Source organism: Cydia strobilella, chromosome 11 (assembly GCF_947568885.1).
Source record: "Cydia strobilella chromosome 11, ilCydStro3.1, whole genome shotgun sequence".
Lineage (NCBI taxonomy): Eukaryota > Metazoa > Arthropoda > Insecta > Lepidoptera > Tortricidae > Cydia > Cydia strobilella.
The window spans coordinates 1,185,819-1,206,751 of NC_086051.1; the positions used below are offsets into that span (position 1 = coordinate 1,185,819).

The 20,933-nt window shown below is 39.4% G+C and overlaps 1 protein-coding gene across 2 annotated transcripts; it reads left to right on the forward strand.

The window, feature by feature from the left end:
* On the forward strand, positions 1-16,480 carry LOC134745354 (FK506-binding protein 5-like). Of its 2 annotated transcripts, XM_063679378.1 has the most exons (8): positions 1-177; positions 1,272-1,507; positions 7,317-7,428; positions 8,581-9,205; positions 9,242-12,256; positions 12,538-12,806; positions 15,065-15,269; positions 15,877-16,480. In XM_063679378.1, the coding sequence occupies exons 2-8, from the start codon at positions 1,282-1,284 to the stop codon at positions 15,961-15,963; spliced, it is 4,539 nt and encodes a 1,512-aa protein (XP_063535448.1). In that variant the 5' UTR covers positions 1-177; positions 1,272-1,281; the 3' UTR covers positions 15,964-16,480. The 2 variants fall into 2 exon arrangements, with proteins under 2 accessions (XP_063535448.1, XP_063535447.1); XM_063679377.1 differs by having other exon boundaries at positions 2-177; positions 8,581-12,256; positions 15,877-16,478.
* Positions 16,481-20,933: the final 4,453 nt, after the last annotated feature.

The following is a 20,933-nucleotide window of genomic DNA, read 5'->3' on the forward strand; positions in this document are numbered from 1 at the left end:
ATCACTGACTAAAACGGTTATTTATTTCGATGTTACTCAATGCAAAGATAATAAAGCATAGACATAGTATTTATACAAGTGAATTAAGATGGAAATAAGAAAATATAATCACTAAAAATTATTGTGCAATTTTAGAACTATATTAGTGGTGCAGTGAAATAATTTGTTTCCTTAGAAGTAAGTAGCAACTCGCTTTGTTATAATCACTTCTCGATCATTCTCAGATTTAATGAAGAGTTTTAGTTTATTGGCATTTTTTTGAGATAAACCAAAGTAATTGCCAGCGTGCCTAAAGCGCATTATAGAAGAAATGTAAATCTCATACGAAAACAACAAATGCAGTGGCTAAATATGACTGTTTCAACGTGTTATTTTAACATCTGTTTATTGATAATTTGCATACGTTTTAGTTAAAATCTACTTACATTGACTATGTTATGTTATAATTCTACAAGTAATTGAAATAATACCTCTGTTTTGTACATTTTGTCTCGTTTTGGCAATATATAGACAGCATAAGTATACTTCGTTTCTTTTAGCATTAGAAAAACTCTTAGAAAAGATTCTAATGCTAAAAACCGCCCAAGTGCGAGTCGTACCAATATGCTAAAAACGGCAAAAAAATCACGTTTGTTGTATAGGAGCCCCACTTAAATATTTATTTTATTCTATTTTTAGCATTTGTTGTTATAGCGGCAACAGAAATACATAATCTTCATTCAATTTTCATGAGATACAGCCTGGTGACAGACAGACAGAGGAGTCTTAGTAATAGGGTCCCGTTTTTTGGCGTAGGCACTAGTTTTTACAAAAGCGACTACCATCTGACCATCCAACCCAGAGGGGAAACTAGGCCTTGTTGGGATTAGTCTGGTTTCCTCACGATGTTTTCCTTCACCGAAAAGCGACTGATATTTCGTACATAAGTTCCGAAAGACTCATTGGTATTGCACGCTCTTACCACTAGGCCACCAGCGCTCTAACAGTGTTACAGTATTTTATATTAATATAAATTGCAGAGAATAATGCTATCTCTGTGTAGTTGTTACACTTGTCTCCTGAATTAATAGTAACCCATCTCCCTAGGGTTCATCCATCAGAATGATTTCAGTTTCAGTTCTTTATTTGCTTTCTTAAGATACAAGTATCATGCAAAATTGTATACAATAAAATAACTTAGCCTAAATTATGCATAATCATGCATAATTTGTGGTCACATTCAACACTTACTTACTTTTTGGTACTCACTTTTACAATAATATTAATTTTAGGCACCTCAAGATGTCCAATAAGTCACTGTCAAAAGTCCCCTCGCCTGCCCGGTCCCAGGATTTCACCGCCCCCCGGCGACGTACCCGACGAACCCTGAGCTCCGCCTCAACAGCACAGTCCGAGGGCCCACTGTCGACTGTGGTGGAGAAATTTGTGAAGAGCGACAAATTTGTCTTGTCACCGATGAAGAGGCCATCTATGTTGCCGGATGACACTGATATTGAGGCGCCGAGGCGTAAGTTTATTTAAATAAAAATAAGTAGTACACTACACTCTTTTTCGAATTTGAGAATTTTCATGTTATTTTTACTCAGAATCACGAGTTCAATCGACCCTAATAGGAGAAAAAAAGTGTCCCAAAACTTCTAGACATTTTTCAGTCCTTCCATTCCGTTACCGCAATCCAGTCTATTGTGATATATGTACATGTATAGTACCGCAGGTACATACATAGACACGTATCACAACTGATCGCTCGGTCAGTCAACTCGCGGGTAGGTTAAGATTTTTATAAATAATTCGATGTCATAATTTGGTGGTAGTTGTAACTTGTCTTCGAATATATCTTTGAATACGAACAGACGTGCATTGACCTTTTTAATTAGCTATCCCAGTGTTCCTGGCTCCTATATATCTCATTTGGCGACGAATTCGGACAATTAAGCGTGCGGCAGTGAAAAGACAGTGTTATAATGTCGATTGGAAAGTTGCAACCGTTTGATCCTAACACGGACGATTGGGCGTTGTATGTGGATAGGTTAGAACAATATTTCATAGTGAATTCCGTAACGGAGACATTGAAAGTCCCTACGTTAATTACAGTGATGGGCAGTGCAAGTTACGAGTTACTAGTGACATTGTGTACGCCGGACAAACCGTCAACAAAGAACTTTGAAGCGCTAAAAGAGCTGATGACTAATCATTTACAACCTAAAAGGAGCATAATGGCGGAACGTTACAAATTTCGTCAACGAATACAAAAAAAAGACGAGTCGTTGGCAGTTTATGTCGCGGATTTAAAGAAGTTGACTAAATATTGTGATTTTAAGACGGAACTGGAAAATAATCTGCGGGATCAATTCGTGTGCGGCATAGCGGACGATACTATTAGGCAGAGGTTGTTTGTAGAAGACGAGTTGTCATTCGCCAAGGCCTGGAAGCTAGCGGTTGCCATGGAGGCAGCAGAGAAAGACGCGGCGGCTGTCGATAGTAAGACGCGCGGCACTAGTAAAGAGGTCGTGGAAGTGCTTTACGCATCGGCAAGCGGGGCCAGAACGCAGGGCTCGTCGGGGACCTGGAGGGCTAACGGGGCAAACCAGGCAGCGGGGCGCAGCAAGGCGGCGTCGCAGGCATGGGGCGGACGCGCGCAGGCGAGACCGGCGCCCGGAGCGGGAGCGGCAGAAGCGCAGCGCGGTCGCGATCAGGGCCAGTGTCGTGTTTGTGGCGGCAGTCATGACGCGGCAACTTGCAAATTCCGCATGTATTCTTGTCGCGTATGCATGCAACAAGGACATTTGAAGAAGGTGTGTCCCCGACTACAAACCGGAGCGAGAGTACATGCGTTGGGCGCGAATGAAGATGATGAGGAGGAGTTATTGAACGAGGTACCATTTAACGCTTTATCTGTAGGCAGTTTAAGTCGTTATAAGCCGTTTATGATGACGTTGGACGTTAACGGTATATGTTTGGAAATGGAAGTTGACACCGGTAGTGCTATTTCATGTATAAGTCTAGATTGCTATCAAAAATTATTTAAAAATTTACCTATTTTAACATCTAATGTATTACTCAACTTTTACGCGGGAGGAGGTTTTCGCCCATTCGGTAAAATTACACCGATAGTTAAATATAAAAACAAAGAGATAACTTTAGATTTATTTGTTATAGAAGGGGGCAAAAACCCATTGTTAGGAAGACAATGGGTCTGGACCAGTTTAGTTGTAATAAGATCGATACCAAATTGGAACTTACTATGGATTCATTGATTTCTAGGTATAAGGATGTATTCGCGGACGGGCCGACGGGAAGACCTGCTGGTCAAGTTACACGGGGGGGAAACGTTTTCAAAAATTGATTTGTCTCAAGCATATGCACAATTCGAGTTGGACGAGGCATCCAAACCTTATACCGTGATCAACACACATAAAGGCTTGTATATGTATAATAGGCTGATCTATGGGCTTTCATCGAGTCCGGGGATATTTCAAAGGAAACTAGAACAACTTTTTGCAGACTTACCGCGAGTAGGTGTTTTCCTTGATGACGTAATTATAACGGGAGTAGACAGGGAGGATCATTTGCGTACATTACATCAAGTGCTAGGACGCCTCGAGAAATTTGGGTTGAAAGTAAAGAAAGAAAAATGCTCTTTCTTCGCGGAGTCGGTGACGTATTTAGGGTTTCGTATTAGTAAACAAGGGGTTCACACGTGTCCGGAAAAGATAAAAGTCATAAAGGACATGGCGATACCGGCTAATTTAACCGAGCTTCGCTCATTCATAGGAATGATTATGTACTATGGGAAATTTGTTAAAAATATAAGTATGACTTTAACACCATTGTACAAATTATTAAGGAAGGGGGCTTCGTTTATTTGGACCAAGGAATGTTCGGAAGCGTTTAATGCCATCAAGCGTTGTTTGGTTTCCAGTTCGGTGTTGGCGCACTATGACCCTGAACTTCCCTTATGTCTAACTACGGATGCGAGTTCGAGCGGCGTGGGCGCTGTGATTTCGCACCAGATGCCAGATGGAACGGAAAGGCCTGTTGCGTACGCGTCCAGAGTGCTCAATGCGGCGGAGGTAAATTATTCTCAGATTCAAAGAGAAGCCTTGGGAATTGTGTTTGGTATAAAAAAATTCCATCAGTACCTGTACGGCCGAAGGTTTTTGCTAAGGACCGATCATAAGCCGTTGGTATCAATTTTCGGAGATAAGGGAGGTATTCCATCGATGGCCGCGAGCAGACTACAAAGATGGGCGGTAATTTTATCTGGTTACCAGTATGACATAGAATACGTGCCTACGGACAAAAATGGAGCTGACGCACTGTCCAGGTTACCAGTGGGGAAGCAAGCAGCGGACAGGACAGAGGTAACATATGTACAATTCGTACAGGATTTCTTACCAATTACTAGTGATCAAGTCAAAACGAATTTAAAAACAGATAGTCTACTGAGAAAAGTGGTTATGTACTTACAGTCAGGGTGGCCGGCAAAGTGCGACGATCCTGAGCTGCAGCCGTATTGGGTAAGGCGTCACGAACTGTACTCAGAAGCAGGATGTATCATGTGGGGCTACAGAATGGTGATACCCACGTCATTAAGATTTGATGTTCTGCGTGAGCTGCACATAGGCCACTTTGGAGTGGTCAAGATGAAAAGTCTTGCCCGGAGCTATGTTTGGTGGCCCGGCATCGATGCTGAAATCGAGAAAACGTGTCGAGAATGCACCACATGCGCTTTGGAAGCACCAGCTCCAGCCAAATCTACACCACAAGCTTGGCCATATCTCGAAGAAGTTTGGAGTAGGTTGCATATGGATTTCCTAGGACCCTTAAACGGCATGACCTATTTAGTTGTCGTAGATTCATCGTCCAAATGGATCGAAGTAAAACAAATGACGAGGACGACGGCAGATGACGTCATCAGAGTTTTAAGGGAGATATTTGCGCGTTTCGGGCTACCCAAGATGATGGTATCGGACAATGGCCCGCCGTTCACGAGTGGAGAACTGACTCAGTTCATGCAATTTAATGGCATAAAACAAACTTACTCTCCGGTGTATCATCCATCTTCAAACGGAGCAGCGGAAGGTGCAGTAAAGCTAGTCAAAAAAACAATTTATAAGGCGTTACGGGATAGGCAAGACGTGGACGCTGCGCTCCAGTCATATTTACTGGCGTATAGGAATTCTATTCACAGTAGCACGGGCGAGTCGCCGGCGAGGTTGCTGCAGCGAAGAGGTCTGCGCACACGACTTGACCTGCTGCGCGCCGATGCTGGCGCCACGGCGCACGAGTGTGCGCGCGCCGCGCAGCTCCGACAGCGCGAAAACGCGGGGGGCGTCTCAAGGTCGTGTAGTGTAGATGATAATGTTTGGGCTAGAAATTTTAGCAAGGGGGAGAAATGGGTTAGCGGTACGATCACGGAACAATTAGGTTCGCGTAATTATTTGGTGCAAAGGGAAGACGGTCAAATTATTAAAAGGCATATAGATCAGTTACGCAATAACTCACGCTTAGCTATAACGGCGTGCCCAGCGGCGGACGATGACGATAACCATGAGAACTCGGAGCCGTGCCCGCCACCGGAGCTCGCCTCTGTGCCACCCGCCCCGATACCTAAACGTGTGCCATTGCCCGTAGAAAGATATGGTAATCCCATATTATATTAGGTACTTATTTGTTATTTGTAATAATACAATTATTAGGATAAAAAAAAGTAGATTATAACCAGTATTATAATTGTTTATTGTGTACTTTATAAATAACTATATTTAAGAAAGTTCTGTTGTCAGTTTATTATGGTAATAGGTAAGAGATAGAGTAGATACGACTATCTATAGTGGGGACGGCTTTTCCATATCAGTTTTAGTAGCATTTATTAGTTTTAGTAGGGTTAATTTCATCTGGCCTGGAGGAGAAGTTTTCACAGGATCCTTACTTGCCATATTAGTACATGGCCGACGACCGTATACTATGTAGTTTTAGTTAAGTGGTAGGGTGTGATATATGTACATGTATAGTACCGCAGGTACATACATAGACACGTATCACAACTGATCGCTCGGTCAGTCAACTCGCGGGTAGGTTAAGATTTTTATAAATAATTCGATGTCATAATTTGGTGGTAGTTGTAACTTGTCTTCGAATATATCTTTGAATACGAACAGACGTGCATTGACCTTTTTAATTAGCTATCCCAGTGTTCCTGGCTCCTATATATCTCATCTATGAAAAATGGTAACGGAAAAGAAATAAAAATCTTGCGGCACTTTTTTCTCTTATCAGGATTCAAAGAGCTTGTCATTCTCAGTAGAAATAACATAAAAATGTTTGAATAAAATATAATGAAAGTGTTGTGTACAACTTGAAATAAAATGGCGCACCATAATTCTTACGTTTACTTATAGTTCTTTTTTTAGCATTAGAAAGAAGGTAAGCGATCTTGACTGTCTTTTTATTAAAACCGGCCAAATGCGAGACGGACTCGCCCACTGAGGGTTCCGTACTTTTTAGTATTTGTTGTTATAGCCGCAACAGAAATACATCAATTACATCATCATCATCTGTGAAAATTTCAACTGTCTAGCTATTACGGTTCATGAGATACAGCCTGGTGACAGACAGACAGACAGACGGACAGCGGAGTCTTAGTAATAGGGTCCCGTTTTTACCCTTTGTGTACGGAACCCTAAAAAATCACTTTTGATAAATAAGTCACAGGAAATATGTTACAATTATAAATTATATACGATCTTATGCGTTACATTATTTTGCTTTCATAAGTAATATAAACAAATTTTCTAAAAGCTTTTTTCAATATGTTTCAATAAAAAGACACGTCAAGATTGTATACCTTTTTAGGGTTCCGTACGCAAAGGGTAAAAACGCGTACGGAACCCTAAAAAGGTAAACAATCTTGACGTTAGTTAATCTTTAGTAGACTCCGCTGTCTGTCTGTCCGTCTGTCACCAGGCTGTATCTCATGAACCGTGATACCTAGACAGTTGAAGTTTTCACAGATGATGTATTTCTGTTGCCGCTATAACAACAAATACTAAAAACAGAATAAAATAAATATTTAAGTGGGGCTCCCATACAACAAACGTGATTTTTTTGCGTAATGGTACGGAACCCTTCGTGCGCAAGTCCGACTCGCACTTGGCCGGTTTATTCTAATGCTAAATAAAACGAACTGGGTTAGTATATGATATCTCCCTTTGACCGCCAAAGACAACAGACACGCGAGGCTACACCTCAATATCATCCTTCGAGCATTACAACAAGATTCACAGATTCAAGATAATATGAATGAATTCCAGGTGCCAGCTGGTGGAAGAGGCTGGAAGGGAGCAGCCGGGACGTCCTCGAAGCCCTGGACACTAACAAGATGACTGACGACCTGCTGCAGGAATATGAGTCTGAAGTTGAGAAGTAAGTTCCTTATAAACTTAACTTTCTCTCTCTCTTTAGCCCATTCCTACCCTTTGGGTGTAGGCCTCCTTCATTTTGCGCCATTCGTCACGGTTCTGTGCGACTTGGAGCCACTGCTTCCCCGCAGTCCTCTTAATGTCGTCGTCCCAACGCATCTGGGGTCTACTTTGAGGACGCTCTTCCCTCCATGGTCGCATAAATATTTATAAATACTTAAATATGTGACGTTTTCAACCAAAAGGTACCACATTGTCACTTGTTGATAAGGTTGATTTCTAATTGAAGCTATATGGAAATAGCACCTTACTGACAAGCGACAATAAGTACCCTTTTGGTTGAAAATGGCACATATATAGAAAACACCCATGACTCGAGAACAAATATTTGTGCTCATCACACAAATAAATGCCCTCACCAGGATTTAAACCCGGGACCATCGGCTTCATATGCAGGGTCACTACATAGCTACCCACTAGGCCAGATTATCTAAATAGATGTCATATACTAAAGAAAAAGTGTAGTTGTCAAGCGGACCCGAGGCTCCCATGAGCCGTGGCAAAATGCCGGGATAACGCGAGGAAGATGATGATACTAAAGAAAAAGTGACTAAAGAACAAGTAGGTCTGACACAGTTCTAGAGATCCTAGATCTAATCAATCGTCAAAGTGTTTATTTGTAAAACATAGGTGAAACTGTCACAGTGGTGTATAAAATTGTCTATTTGGTATCACTATGTTTTGCCTTTTGGCGTACAAAAAGATATTAAATCACATTTAAAATCGGGTCTATCGCGAATTTATTTTATTACCTTTATTTACCGACGTTTCGACACAGGTTTCACTGGTCGTGGTCGCGGCTAACTGACGTCCCAGCAAAGCAGCAGCATGATGAATGATGATGATGATGAATGTACAGAAAGATGTCTTTATAATAATCTATATATTATTATTATAGCTTTATTCATCCATACACTTAGTTACACATTTGAAATAGTTGGTATACATATTATTGTATGGCCCATATAGGGTCAAACAATCAAAGTCAAAAACTGGACCATAGTTGTACTTAAGGACTGGTAGTAGTTATAATTTCATGTTTGGGCCTTTCACCTGAAGGACCCAATAAACTTACAACTTTTTTTCACTGTTTCAGAGATGACAAGCAGAGCCAATCGGTTCAACAGAGTCAAAGCAGTGACAACGAATCAGTCGCCAGCATAGTTGTACCACAGCAGAGGCTCTTCAACCAGAAGCGACAAACTCAAGCCAAATTCGACGACATTATGGGCTCACGCAAGTCCCTCGGAAAGACATACATCGAAAACCAATCTATAGAGGTCGCTCCAAAAAACCTCTTCAATAAAGGACCTAGGAATCGACCGGTTTTTCCTGATGCTTTACTCAACTCTACTAATAAAACTATAAATAAGACTGTTGAACCAGAAACAAACAAACAGACTCGTCCAAATCTCTTCGGTCAAGTGGGAAATAAAAGAAAAAACATGTTCACAGATTTTGTCTTCTCTGATAGTGAGGAGGACTCAGAGGTCCAACATAAAGTATTTGGTTTCAAAAAGAATAATAACAAGAGAGTGAGTTTGGGTACTCGTAGTAGGCGAATGCCATCTCTAACGCCAAGTAATACCACGGAAATTGATAATGATGATTGGATTCTTCTACCATCATCTACTATGATTGGGGCACAAGAAGCTTCAAGAATGAGTGATACAGATATGGAACTGCAAGACGAAAATCAAGATAATACGCTTACAGAAGACGTATCTTTAAATCACACCAATAAGCACGCATATAAGAGTGTGATACAAGATGATGAAAATGATAAAACACTCACGAATGAAAACATAGATGATGCCGACAAAGGTCAAGATGTAGAATTAAAGGATGTGTCTAAAAAAGTAAACAAAACACATGAGAAAAGCAAAACTGAACTTAATACAAGTGTGAAATATAAATCTTTCCAAAATAAATCAAATGTGCAGATAGAAGAAGTGGTTGCTAAGCAACAACAAAATTATCCCGTCGCTGATAAAATTACTCGATTAGCTGAGAATGAACAATCATTAGAAGATAAAATGGCTGAATTACACGGAGAAAGTGGTGAATCTGAAAAAAGGCGACCAAACATAGAATCAAACAAAACAGAAGAAAATCCAGATAAGTATGTAGAAGCAAGGCAAGAAGAAGCATGCAAAACAAATGAAGATGTAAATGAGAGTGAGGAACCAGAACAAAGCGAAGGAAAACAAGAAGAAAGCGAAGAAGAACCAGTCCAAAGTGTAGAAGAACCAGAACAAAGCGAAGAAGAACAGGAACAAACCGAAGAAGACCAGGAACTAAGTTTGGAGGAACAGGAAAACCAAAACCAAACTGATGAAGCAACCAAAGATCAAGATGAGGATATGGTTGAGAAAGATAAAAGTGAGGAAGAAAAGCCTCAAGAAGACCAAGATGAGGATATGGAAGAAATGGTATGGAACGATAACGAGGATGAAAAGTTAAGTGATGCTGCGGAAAAAGAAGTTGCTACTGTAGCGGAACAAAACAATGAAGTTATGCCAAATCAAAAAAATACTGATATTCGCAAGAACCTTAGCAAACTTAAGGAAAATGCAGACAAGAGCAAAAATATTTCAAATAAGAGTCACAAAATCGTAGACGCATCAGTAGATAATGATCAAAATGAAGAGGATATAGTAGAAGAAACACCAAACAATTCTACTCACAACACAACAAATAGGAAAAAAGAAGTTTCTAAAGTCAAATCACCAGAGGCAGTATTATTACAATTACAAGACATGACTAACGACAACGAATCTTTCAGGCCAATAGGTCGCAGTACCACTTTTAGAAAATCAAAAAGCGTCTATGAAACTATGAACATGAAGCACAGTTTAGCACCAGTCCAAGAAAGTACTTTAGGCAGTGAGGGATCGAGAAATTCAAGCACTGAGGGCTCCGAATGGGATTCTCATCGTACCACAAGAAAAACTATACGCCAGACTTTAGGCAAGGAGTATACTACACGGAAATCCTTGCGTGCCTTAGTCATGGAGCAATCCGCTAAACGTCAAACTGAACTTTACAATAAAACAACGACAAAGTTTGACAAAACTAAAAATAAAACAGTCACTGAAGATGGAAATGACAAAAATGCGTCAAAGATGAACAAATCCAAAAACAAAACTGTTGTTGAAGATGATAATAATAAAAATGCATCAAACATTAACAAAACAAGAAATAAGACAGTCATTGAAGATGCTAACAGTGATGATAACGCATCAAAGGACAAAACCAAAAACAAGACTGTATCAGACGACATCAACGATCAACATATCCGTGACCACAGATCATCCAATCGTAATATTTCAAGCAATCGGTCTCCCATTTTGGAATCCCCTGTCCATGGGACCTCGATCCATCATGTGCCCGACCCACTAATTTCGGAATACCAAACATCTTACCACAAATCTCTTCACGATAGTATGGAGCCTGAAATATCCGAAAATCCAGCTAATCCTGAAGAATCAGTAAACATACCTATACCTGATAATAACGATTCGGGGCCAGAGATATCTATGAATGCTTCTTATGGTCAAGGAATGTCTGCATCTGGGCATGAAATAGTAGAAGAAACTTTAGGCAAAGATATTTCACGTCGTGGCACTTCGATACGCTCAAAATCTATACATCACAGTGAAGAAGTTTTAGATTATGAAGCTTCAGAACAAGTTATATCTGGTCTTGAAGATCAGGAAAATGAATTTGAATGTATGCAAGATGAAAGGGAATCCGAACCTGAAAATGAAGAAGAGATGGAACAATCTGAACAGGAAATAGAATCTGAACAAGAGGATTCTCAGCAGGAAATAGAGGCTGATTCTGAGCATGAAACTCAAGAAAAGATAGATGAACCTCAAGAAACTAAAGGCGAACAGGAACAATCTCAACAAGAAATCGAATCTGAACATGAACAATCTCAGCAAGAAATGGAATCTGATCAGGAGGAATCTCAACAAGAGATAGAAGATGAACAAGATCAATCTCAACAAGAAATGGAATCTGATCAGGAGGAATCTCAACAAGAGATAGAAGATGAACAAGATCAATCTCAACAAGAAATGGAATCTGATCAGGAGGAATCTCAACAAGAGATAGAAGATGAACAAGATCAATCTCAACAAGAAATGGAATCTGATCAGGAGGAATCTCAACAAGAGATAGAAGATGAACAAGATCAATCTCAACAAGAAATCGAATCTGATCAGGAGGAATCTCAACAAGAGATAGATGAACAAGATCAATCTAAACAAGAAATCGAATCTGATCAGGACGAATCTCAACAAGAGTTAGAAGACGCGGAACAGTCTCAACAAGAAATGGAATCAGAACAAGAATCAGAACAAGAGATAGAATTTGAGGAAGAACAGCAATCAGATAATGAAGACCATGATATGTCTCATGAACAAGAAAGTGATATTAGAGAGCCAGAAAACGATGACCGAGATAACGACGATTTTATATCAGCACTCAATTCTAAATACAAAACGCCAGAAAAACGTGGAGTTTCTCTCTTAGTCTTTGACAGTAATATGATGTCTGATGAAGAGATAGATTTCGAAGGCGTTTCCAGGCAAACTGACAATGATATTACTGAGAATAATGAGTCTGAAAGAGAATTAAGTAGGCCGTCGGTGCAAAGAGTTTCGGAACCGAGGGTTCATGATGTGTCGGTTGAAACCAAGAGAGCTATGCTGATGATGCAGATGCAGAAGATAGCGCAGGCAAACATGGAGCGGAGGCAGAAAATAGTAAGTAGACTTTTATTTACAACTTCATAAAATGGGGTTGGCAACTGTCAAATCTTTTTATTGATGGCGCTAGCATGGGTTTCCTTTAGTTCTAGTTTTTAGATATGGTATTATGTCTTCAAAAGAAACAAGAATTGGACACCTTTACTGGCGTCATCTGTAAAAAAACTTAAAAAAACTAAAAAATATTGTTATATTTGACTATCACTATGAAGTAAAGTTTAAAATCATTGTGGGAAATATATATCCTCTGTCTCATATAATTTTTACTGCTTTTTCAGAGAGATGAAGTGCAAAAATCATTAAAACCGACCCGCAAATTCAACTTGATGTCACCCATCCAACTCGAATACTCCACGCGCCACATGGCCCAGCCTAAACCTAGGAAGCCTAAGCTAAAGCCTAAACCCATGGGTATACCTACAGAGGCGTTGCCTAAGGCTTTCGTTAAGGACCTGACGTATAAGCCGCCTAAGAGATTCCAACCTGCCAATGCTTCGTGGATAACTAAGAGGCTGTATAAGTTTTTGGAAACGAAACTGGAACCCAAGTAATTTTTTTTTTTTTTTTTAATAAATCTTAGGGCCAATTGCGGCAACTAATATCTACGAAGTGAGAACTATAAGAATAAGAATAATAAAACATTTATTGCCACCCGACAAAAGAGAAACACACACACACACACTATGAAACATCCCAATACAAACCGTTGAATGCCATTGGCCTTAACCCTTAAATGCATAATGATGTATATATGCATCGTATATTTGATGGTCCGTGGCTCAATATGCAGCTATCCAAAATCACATTTATTACTTTTATACAGCATGACACATCTATTTCAATTTATTAAAAAGTTATACAAAAAATCATGCATTTAAGGGTTAAGATCTATATAAATTAGACATAGTATATTTTTTTTGTCTGTTACCAACAATGTAATATCACGTTCGAGAAAGCACACAGGAGCAATAATTTATGCTATTAAGTCGCAACTTTCAATGAAATAGCGACTTAATTATTTTCTTGTTTACTCTTTACGGAGTGACGTCACGCTTTAACACCATTTTGCTTCTGACGTTTCGAGTGCTTCAAGGCCTCCGTATTTGAGTACGAAATCTGACTTTTTTATTTCTTTAATTCAGTGGATCCCGGACTCCCGTCCCGTTGGAGGGTTTGCCATCTAGGAGCCTAAATTGAAAACATAAACTTGCCATTATACTTCGCAACAGGGGACTCCTGTGCTGCCCCTTAAAGTTGACGCGCATAATTGTGATATTTTCTATAAAAAGGGACCTTATTTTCGATGGCGCTTACGCCATTATAAACGACGCTCTGATATAAATACAATGCCGCGCGATGCTGTGCGGCGTAAGCGCCATCGACAATAAGGTCCCTTTTTCATGCACACTTCCTATACGTATGGCCCCAATTTTCATGCACACTTCCTATACGTATTTAGACATTCGAGGGCCACTCGCACCATCCAGGGTTAGCCACTAACTCGGAGTTAACCGTTAAAGGGTTAAATTGTACTGGGAACTCCGGGTTTAACCCTTTACTAGGCCGCGAAGAACGAGCGTGTTTTATTAAGTACTTTATATAAACGCACTTAAACTATTGTGAGACATATTTCAAAATATTTATCAGTACGGTTTTTACTCACTATTATTTTTAGTCGTAAAAAAATACATGTAAAAAAAACTTTTTTTATTTTCATACAAATTGTATGGGGAAAGTTTTTCTCGATTTATGGCTTTTCTAGCCCGAAATTTCTTTTTGGTCCCATACAAGCTTTTGATCCTGGACAGGAATGGGATCGATTGGCATCAAAAAAAAGTTTGTCAAAAATGACCATTTTCTCGCACCCTGTATGTTTTTTTCCAAAATCTGTAAACGTCAATCTTCATTAATTTGAAATCGAAGGAAGGTCTCCTAAGACCATTTTCGCCTAGCAACACGGGATCTGGTAGCTGCCCTCACTGACCCCAAAATCTATTTCCACCCTGTATAAGTAATAAAAAGACAAGAAATTAAATCAGACAAGAACCAAGTGAAGTGTCTCACGTTAATGCCACTGCCATATTCAAATTAGTATAATTGTATTCTGTACCAGGCAAAGGGTGATATGATATGCCAATGCCACCCACATAGTATATCGTTTGCCATCAGTCAGTCTTTAACTCTAAATCCCCTAAGAGGACAACTCTATAAAGGCAACTTTTAAGACTACGCAAATTCCCTAGTTATAGGTTGAACACAATAAGAATTTTATTACATGATACGACAAGACAAACCGGGCTATATGGGCGGAATAGTTCCCACTTAGTCAAACTCTAACAAGGTAATGGGATAGTGTCATCCCACATCCTAATTCTGGTCATATTACAAAAATGCATGAATGTTTAGCAAAGTATGAGATTAGATAACCTTACAACACTCAAAATCTACAAAATATTAAAAAAAAACTCCGACCTATCCTATCTGCTTTTATTTCTCTGAAATTAAGTACCTAGTGTTCCGTTTTCGTCATAAATCACCAAAATTAATGGTCAAGTGAATTCAAACGACTGCCAAAGAAACATTATTGGATTTAGAAGCATGTTGTGAATGAAGATCATAAAATAATATTTTCAGGGACCGATATAATATTTTGTAGGAGATTTGGAGCTAAAACCTGACGATATACTATGCGGGTGGCATTATCACCCTTTGCCTGGTAAAGGGTTAACCCCGAGTTAGGGGCTAACCCTGGATGGCGCAAGGGGCCCTAAAGACAACAAATGATGACACATTTCATTCATTCAGATACGACTACCGCGCCCGCGTGCGCGCCGAGGAGCTCGTCCAAACAATCTTCAGCTTCACCAAGCTGGTGCGGCGCCACCACACTGCGCCGCCGCAGGCCGTCGACGAACTCAAGCGAGAGATGGCGCGACTACGAGTCGTCAACACGCATTACGAGTTCTACGACTTCTTCCATGAGTTCATGCCGAGGGAGATTAGGATTAAGGTAGGTTTGTCTATAAAACCCTTTGTAATAGCCCGTCCAAACCATCTTTAGCTTCACCAAGCTAGTGCGGCGCCACCACACTGCGCCGCCGCAGGCCGTCGACGAACTGAAGGGAGAGATGGCGCGACTGCGGGTCGTCAGTCTTCCTTGAGTTCATGCCCAGTGAAATTAGAATTAAGGTGCATTTTTCTAATAATTATAGTCTTATAAATCAACGTGTCACTAGAAAAGGCGGCAAATTTGTAAAATATAGGCGCGAATGGTCGATCTCCGCCTTTTCCTACTGACAAAATGATTTACCATAGTTTTTTCGCTACGCCATGCTTGTGGTTGGACATGAGAAATATTTTCCTAACCTAAATCTATGAAACTCAGTAAGGATCTTTAAGGGGCCCACTGACTATCAGTCCGCCGGACGATATCGGCCTGTCAGTTAGAACAAAAATTTGACAGTTCCGAACAACTGACAGGCCGATATCGTCCGGCGGATTGATAGTCAGTGGGCCCCTTAAGAATAGGTCAGGACTATCTCCCAAATTTTACGATTATTTGTCAAATTAATAAAAAGTTTGTCAAATTGATTTAACTGTAAATTTATTTGTTGTAGGTAAACCCAGACGTAGTGAACAAGATCCCGATGCCTCGAAACGGAGTGTTCTCTGAGATCCTCTTACCCCGCACCGTGGTCGAGTGAATGTTTTGTAGTATGAATTTTCTCAAATGATTTTTATTTTTACGCCTAAGACCCTAATATGTTAAACAAAGCCATTGTTTCTTTTGTGTATTTAGAAACAATGGTGTTTAGGGTTCCGTACCCAAAGGGTAAAAACGGGACCCTATTACTAAGACTCCGCTGTCCGTCTTCCGTCCGTCTGTGAAGAAATTTTCACAGATGATGTATTTCTGTTGCCGCTATAACAACAAATACTAAAAACAGAATAATATAAATATTTAAATGGGGCTCCCATACAACAAACGTGATTTATTTTTTTGCTGTTTTTTTCCGTAATGGTACGGAACCCTTCGTGCGCGAGTCCGACTCGCACTTGGCCGGTTTTTGTTTAACAGATTTGTCTTAGGCGTAAAAATCATTTGAGAAGATTCCTTTTCTTCGGTTATCGCGATAGTTACTCATGAAATAAAACTATGAAAACGGGATTATATCGCTTATATTGAATTTATAATACATCCCCAAATAAAAATTCATGGTGATGATGGGATGTATTATAATTTCAATAAGTATACGCGATATAATCCGTTTTCATAGTTTTATTTCAAGATTCATACTAAGTATAAAATAATTATGCATAAAAGTTATACAAAATTATGTTTTAATAATATTAATTATTAGTAATTATGAAATTTGCCTATTTGGAACGCTAGCTGGAAAGTATTATACGTTTTAAATGAAATACTTTTTTAGTTTTACTTTTATTGACCGAGCGAAAGCGAAGGTCTCCGTTTCAGCTTGCACAAAAATACTATCGTATGTATGTCAGACTGTTCTCTACAATCGCATTTCTCAAAGGGTAAAAACGGGACCCTATTGCTAAGACTCCGCTGTCCGTCTGTCTGTCACCAGGCATTTCATGAACCGTGATAGCTAGACAGTTGAAATTTTCACAGATGATGTATTTTTGTTGCCGCTTCAACAACAAATACTAAAAAGTACGGAACCATCGGTGGGCGAGTCCGACTCGCACTTGTCCGTTTTTTTCTAGATGGTGGCTCTGGCTAGTCAAATCAGTTATTTTTACAGAAATTCCGTCAGTATCTTCATGATTTGGGATTTGGGCCACCTGACCTAAGCACAGAATAAACCATAAGACCTAAGTACAGAAGATTCACTCTAACAAAACGCTTATATTACGACAGATATGACGGCTAGGTGGCGCAAGCCGTAGCGATGCGCGGCAACTACTATGGCTAGACAACAAAATTGGTGTGGGCCGCATGTACTTGTAGCAACGCGATGAAATCGCGGAGTGAGCCACGCCTGCCAAGTACATAAGTCAAGGAAATGAGAAAAATAACAGTTCGATCTGTAGGACTTGTTTATTCCGAAAGGATACAAATGTAAACCTATGTTACAATGCAGCACCATACACAAAATTATATTGCAGTAGGTAAATACTACAGGTTAAAAATACATAATGCGATTAGCGAAAATTCAATTAAAGGTATCAATAGGGAATATTACGCGAAACTCTGCGAAGGGGGCGCCACTACTACAATCTGAGGGTCTATCGCGAAACAAGAACATCGAAATTTCGTTATCTAACATCTGTCACTCTTGCATATTCGAGCGATAGAGGCAGATAGCTAAATTTCGGATTCGCGTTTCCCGGTAGGTCCTCTGTAAACAAACCGCCTTGATGCATCAATGTATATTTTATTATCTCTGAAAACTTGTCAAAAACCTGTTAAAGGTACAGTATGTATAAGTTACTCTATGGTTTACTAAAAAGGCTAGTGCTGCACTCTGGTGGCAGAACATCGCAGTAATATCGCCTATTTTCAAAAGGAGCTTAATTATGATTATGACTACGGTAAAACATCATAATTATTGTTATAAAAAGTTAATTTTTTGGGTTGGGGTAAAAACGCGGACTCTATTAGATACTAAGACTCCGGTGTGTGTCTGTCTGTCACCAGGCTGTATCCATATCTGTTGCCGCTATAACAACAAATACTAAAAACAGAATAAAATAAATATTCAAGTGGGGCTCCCACACAACAAACGTGATTTTTTTGCCGTTTTTTGCGCAATGGTACGGAACCCTTCGTGCGCGAGTCCGACTCGCACTTGGCCGGGTTTTTGATACGCCATAGATACGTTCTCCAGTATAAAGTAACAAACGGCAAAAGGGGGGCAAATATATCACGTTTTTCTATAAGTACGTACTATCATAATTTTCGATTTCACAAAGTTCAGTTATAAATTAAAGGTAAATGTAAGATGCAAATCGCATTATGTAATATCAACCATTATGTATACAAAAACACGTTTAGATACAAACCATTTTTAAACTGCACGCCCCTCCAATGCACCTACGCACACATCTAAATCAGCAACGCACACTGCGAAAGTAACTTCTATTGTATTTGTGTGCGTTAGTTTGTCTTTATAAGGCAGAGGAAATGTGGGTATATATTTCCCACAATGATTTTGAAGTTAAAGGGTTCAATTTAGCGTAATTTTTGACACCCTTATGCCCGTTAAAGGGTTAAGATGTGCGTTTAATTAGATGCAGTGCATAATTGTTTTCCATATTTTCTCGGAAACGTTCGTATTTGTCAAAGATAGATATAACTCCGTAATAGATGGATACAGTCTAAGCAAAAAACGTGCCTCGAAAATCAAGAAAATTTGATTTTCGATCAGAGGGCGCTACTAGCTTTGGCCTACTGTCGTATAGATGGCGTTGACGGTTTCGTTTTTTATTTAACAATTTCAACGCATATCAGTGAAAGAACATGGGTCAAAATCATAAAAATAATTAATGCAAATAAATAAAAAAACATTTAGCCATATTTAAATACATTTTATCGTATTTTTATAAATCTTCATTTTTAGTTTTAAAGTGTGTCGATAGATGGCAGTGAATTTACTGTGATTACAAAATCTACTATGACAGTACCGCTCTATCTTATATCCTCTTTGTATTTGTCATGCTACATCAGTTTATGTACCGAGACTGTCTGAAATAGCAAGACACATTCGTACGTTTTCGTGAAAATTCGAGGGAAAATAATTATGCAGGTGGTTTGGAGGGGCGCGCAATTTAAAGATGATTCATTTTTACCAACTAAATACGAAAAATACATCTCACTTACGACTATCATGTATAGAAGGGTTGAAGGCAAAGCTTAGTCTTGACAAGTTCAAATAATTGGGGGTTTCAAATTAAACCTCAGGCAAAAGGTACCTTAATATAATACTCATCTCAATTTTGTTCTCTGTGGTGCAATAAACAATACCGTCAACCGGGGTGAATTGGGACAAAACTTAAAATGTGATTTACCTGATACGGTGTGTATTTTAAAAACATCTTCGACACACTAAGAACAAATTAAATTATTTTCTATGAAAATATTTTTAATTTGTGGTTTTCCAAGTAGACACACTACTATTTAAACTATAAACTGAAATAAATGTCATATACGAAGGAAAAAATGACCAAGGCCTCCAGTGTCCAGTGCTGGAATCGAACCAGCGTACCCCGTTTACCGGACAGGTGCCTGAACCGCTCGGCTATCCGGTCACGGTGGCATGGGTCGAAATTTCCAAGTATATGACACAATTCCCGAAGGCTTGTGGCGCCCCCTGGCCATCTCTAAGGTAGAACAGTATTGTTCGACCTTCTAACTGAATCAACTCCTATCCTGTTTTTTCCTTCGTATATGACATTTATTTCAGTTTACATCTTCGACAGTTCGCATCATCGCATATACAGAAAGGAGGTAGCTAAGGTATATCGCCAAAAATACTCCTCGTTAATTGGAATAAGACTAATAAGAGTAAGTGATCGCTTAATGGTGCACTAAATAACAGCCATTTATAAGGCAAGGCAGGCCACTAAATAAGGCAATAAAATCGTAATTCGTTTTACAGTACATCTGGTGCTCCATTACGACACCCTGTGCTATAATAAGCGCATAACTACTTAGAAAATTCAAAGGGCCATATGTACTGTAAAACGTTGTACGATACAGTTGCGAATAGGTAATTCGCACTTGTATTGTAATAGTACAATTACGATACTTGTGCGAAAAATAGGAAATTCGAAAAGAGTGGCGATAAATTAAAACACGACCGAAAGGTGTTTTTAGTCGACACGAGTTGCGAATTACCCGAGCTCGACTTTAAGTCGTGCGTAGACGACCTAAAGTTGCTTATTATGTTCTAGAGCATAAAGCAAAATTACCCTTATTGACTTAGCAATAAAGTCCAAAATCTACCGTAGAAACTGCCAGCCCTGCCGGCGCGATCCCGACACAACCGAGTACTATTTTCTTTAGTCTTGGATAAATACGGTAAAAAAAACCTACAATATTGGATATTTTTGTGTATTTTTTTTCTCACAATCGAAGTAAAAAGTAGTGTGACTCAGGAATAGATGTCCATTTTTATCCTCGACTATATTTAATTGCCTCGGATAAAAATGGATCGCTTTATGCCCTTGTTGTACAGTCGAAGGCAAAAATATCGATCCAGACAAATGGCTCAAAAATATGTGAACACGACTTTATTGTCTAAGGAAGAGCGTACACATATTTTTGTAACTTTGGGAATGTATATATATTTATGCCCTTGACTGTACAATCTACTATTTTCTACTCCAGCACTCTTATTTGTAGATTAAATGACTGCCAGTGAGATCGAAATCAACTTAATAAAAAGTTAGGCGCGCGGGGCCCCGGCACAGTGTTCTTAATATTCATACAATATTATGCAACTGTTGGTTTTTTTATTCTGACTTCTAGGCAAAGATCTACACTGGGCATTATGTGCAACGGTACATAATTAGTGTGTGTAATATCTCTGGTGTTGCAGGCGTCCATAGGCTACGGTAACTGCTTACCATCAGGCGGGCCGTATGCTTGATTGCCACCGACGTGGTATAAAAAAATAAAAAATAAAATTAGGTCTTAAAATTCTCG

What these genes read in the sequence shown, in the direction of transcription:
- LOC134745354 (XM_063679377.1), top strand. Translation starts at nt 1,282, where the DNA reads ATGTCCAATAAGTCACTGTCAAAAGTCCCCTCGCCTGCCCGGTCCCAG. An exon ending in TGATATTGAGGCGCCGAGGC is followed by an intron (nt 1,508 to 7,316) that starts GTAAGTTTATTT and finishes AATGAATTCCAG; the next exon opens with GTGCCAGCTGGTGGAAGAGG. An exon ending in GAAACGAAACTGGAACCCAA is followed by an intron (nt 12,807 to 15,064) that starts GTAATTTTTTTT and finishes TCATTCATTCAG; the next exon opens with ATACGACTACCGCGCCCGCG.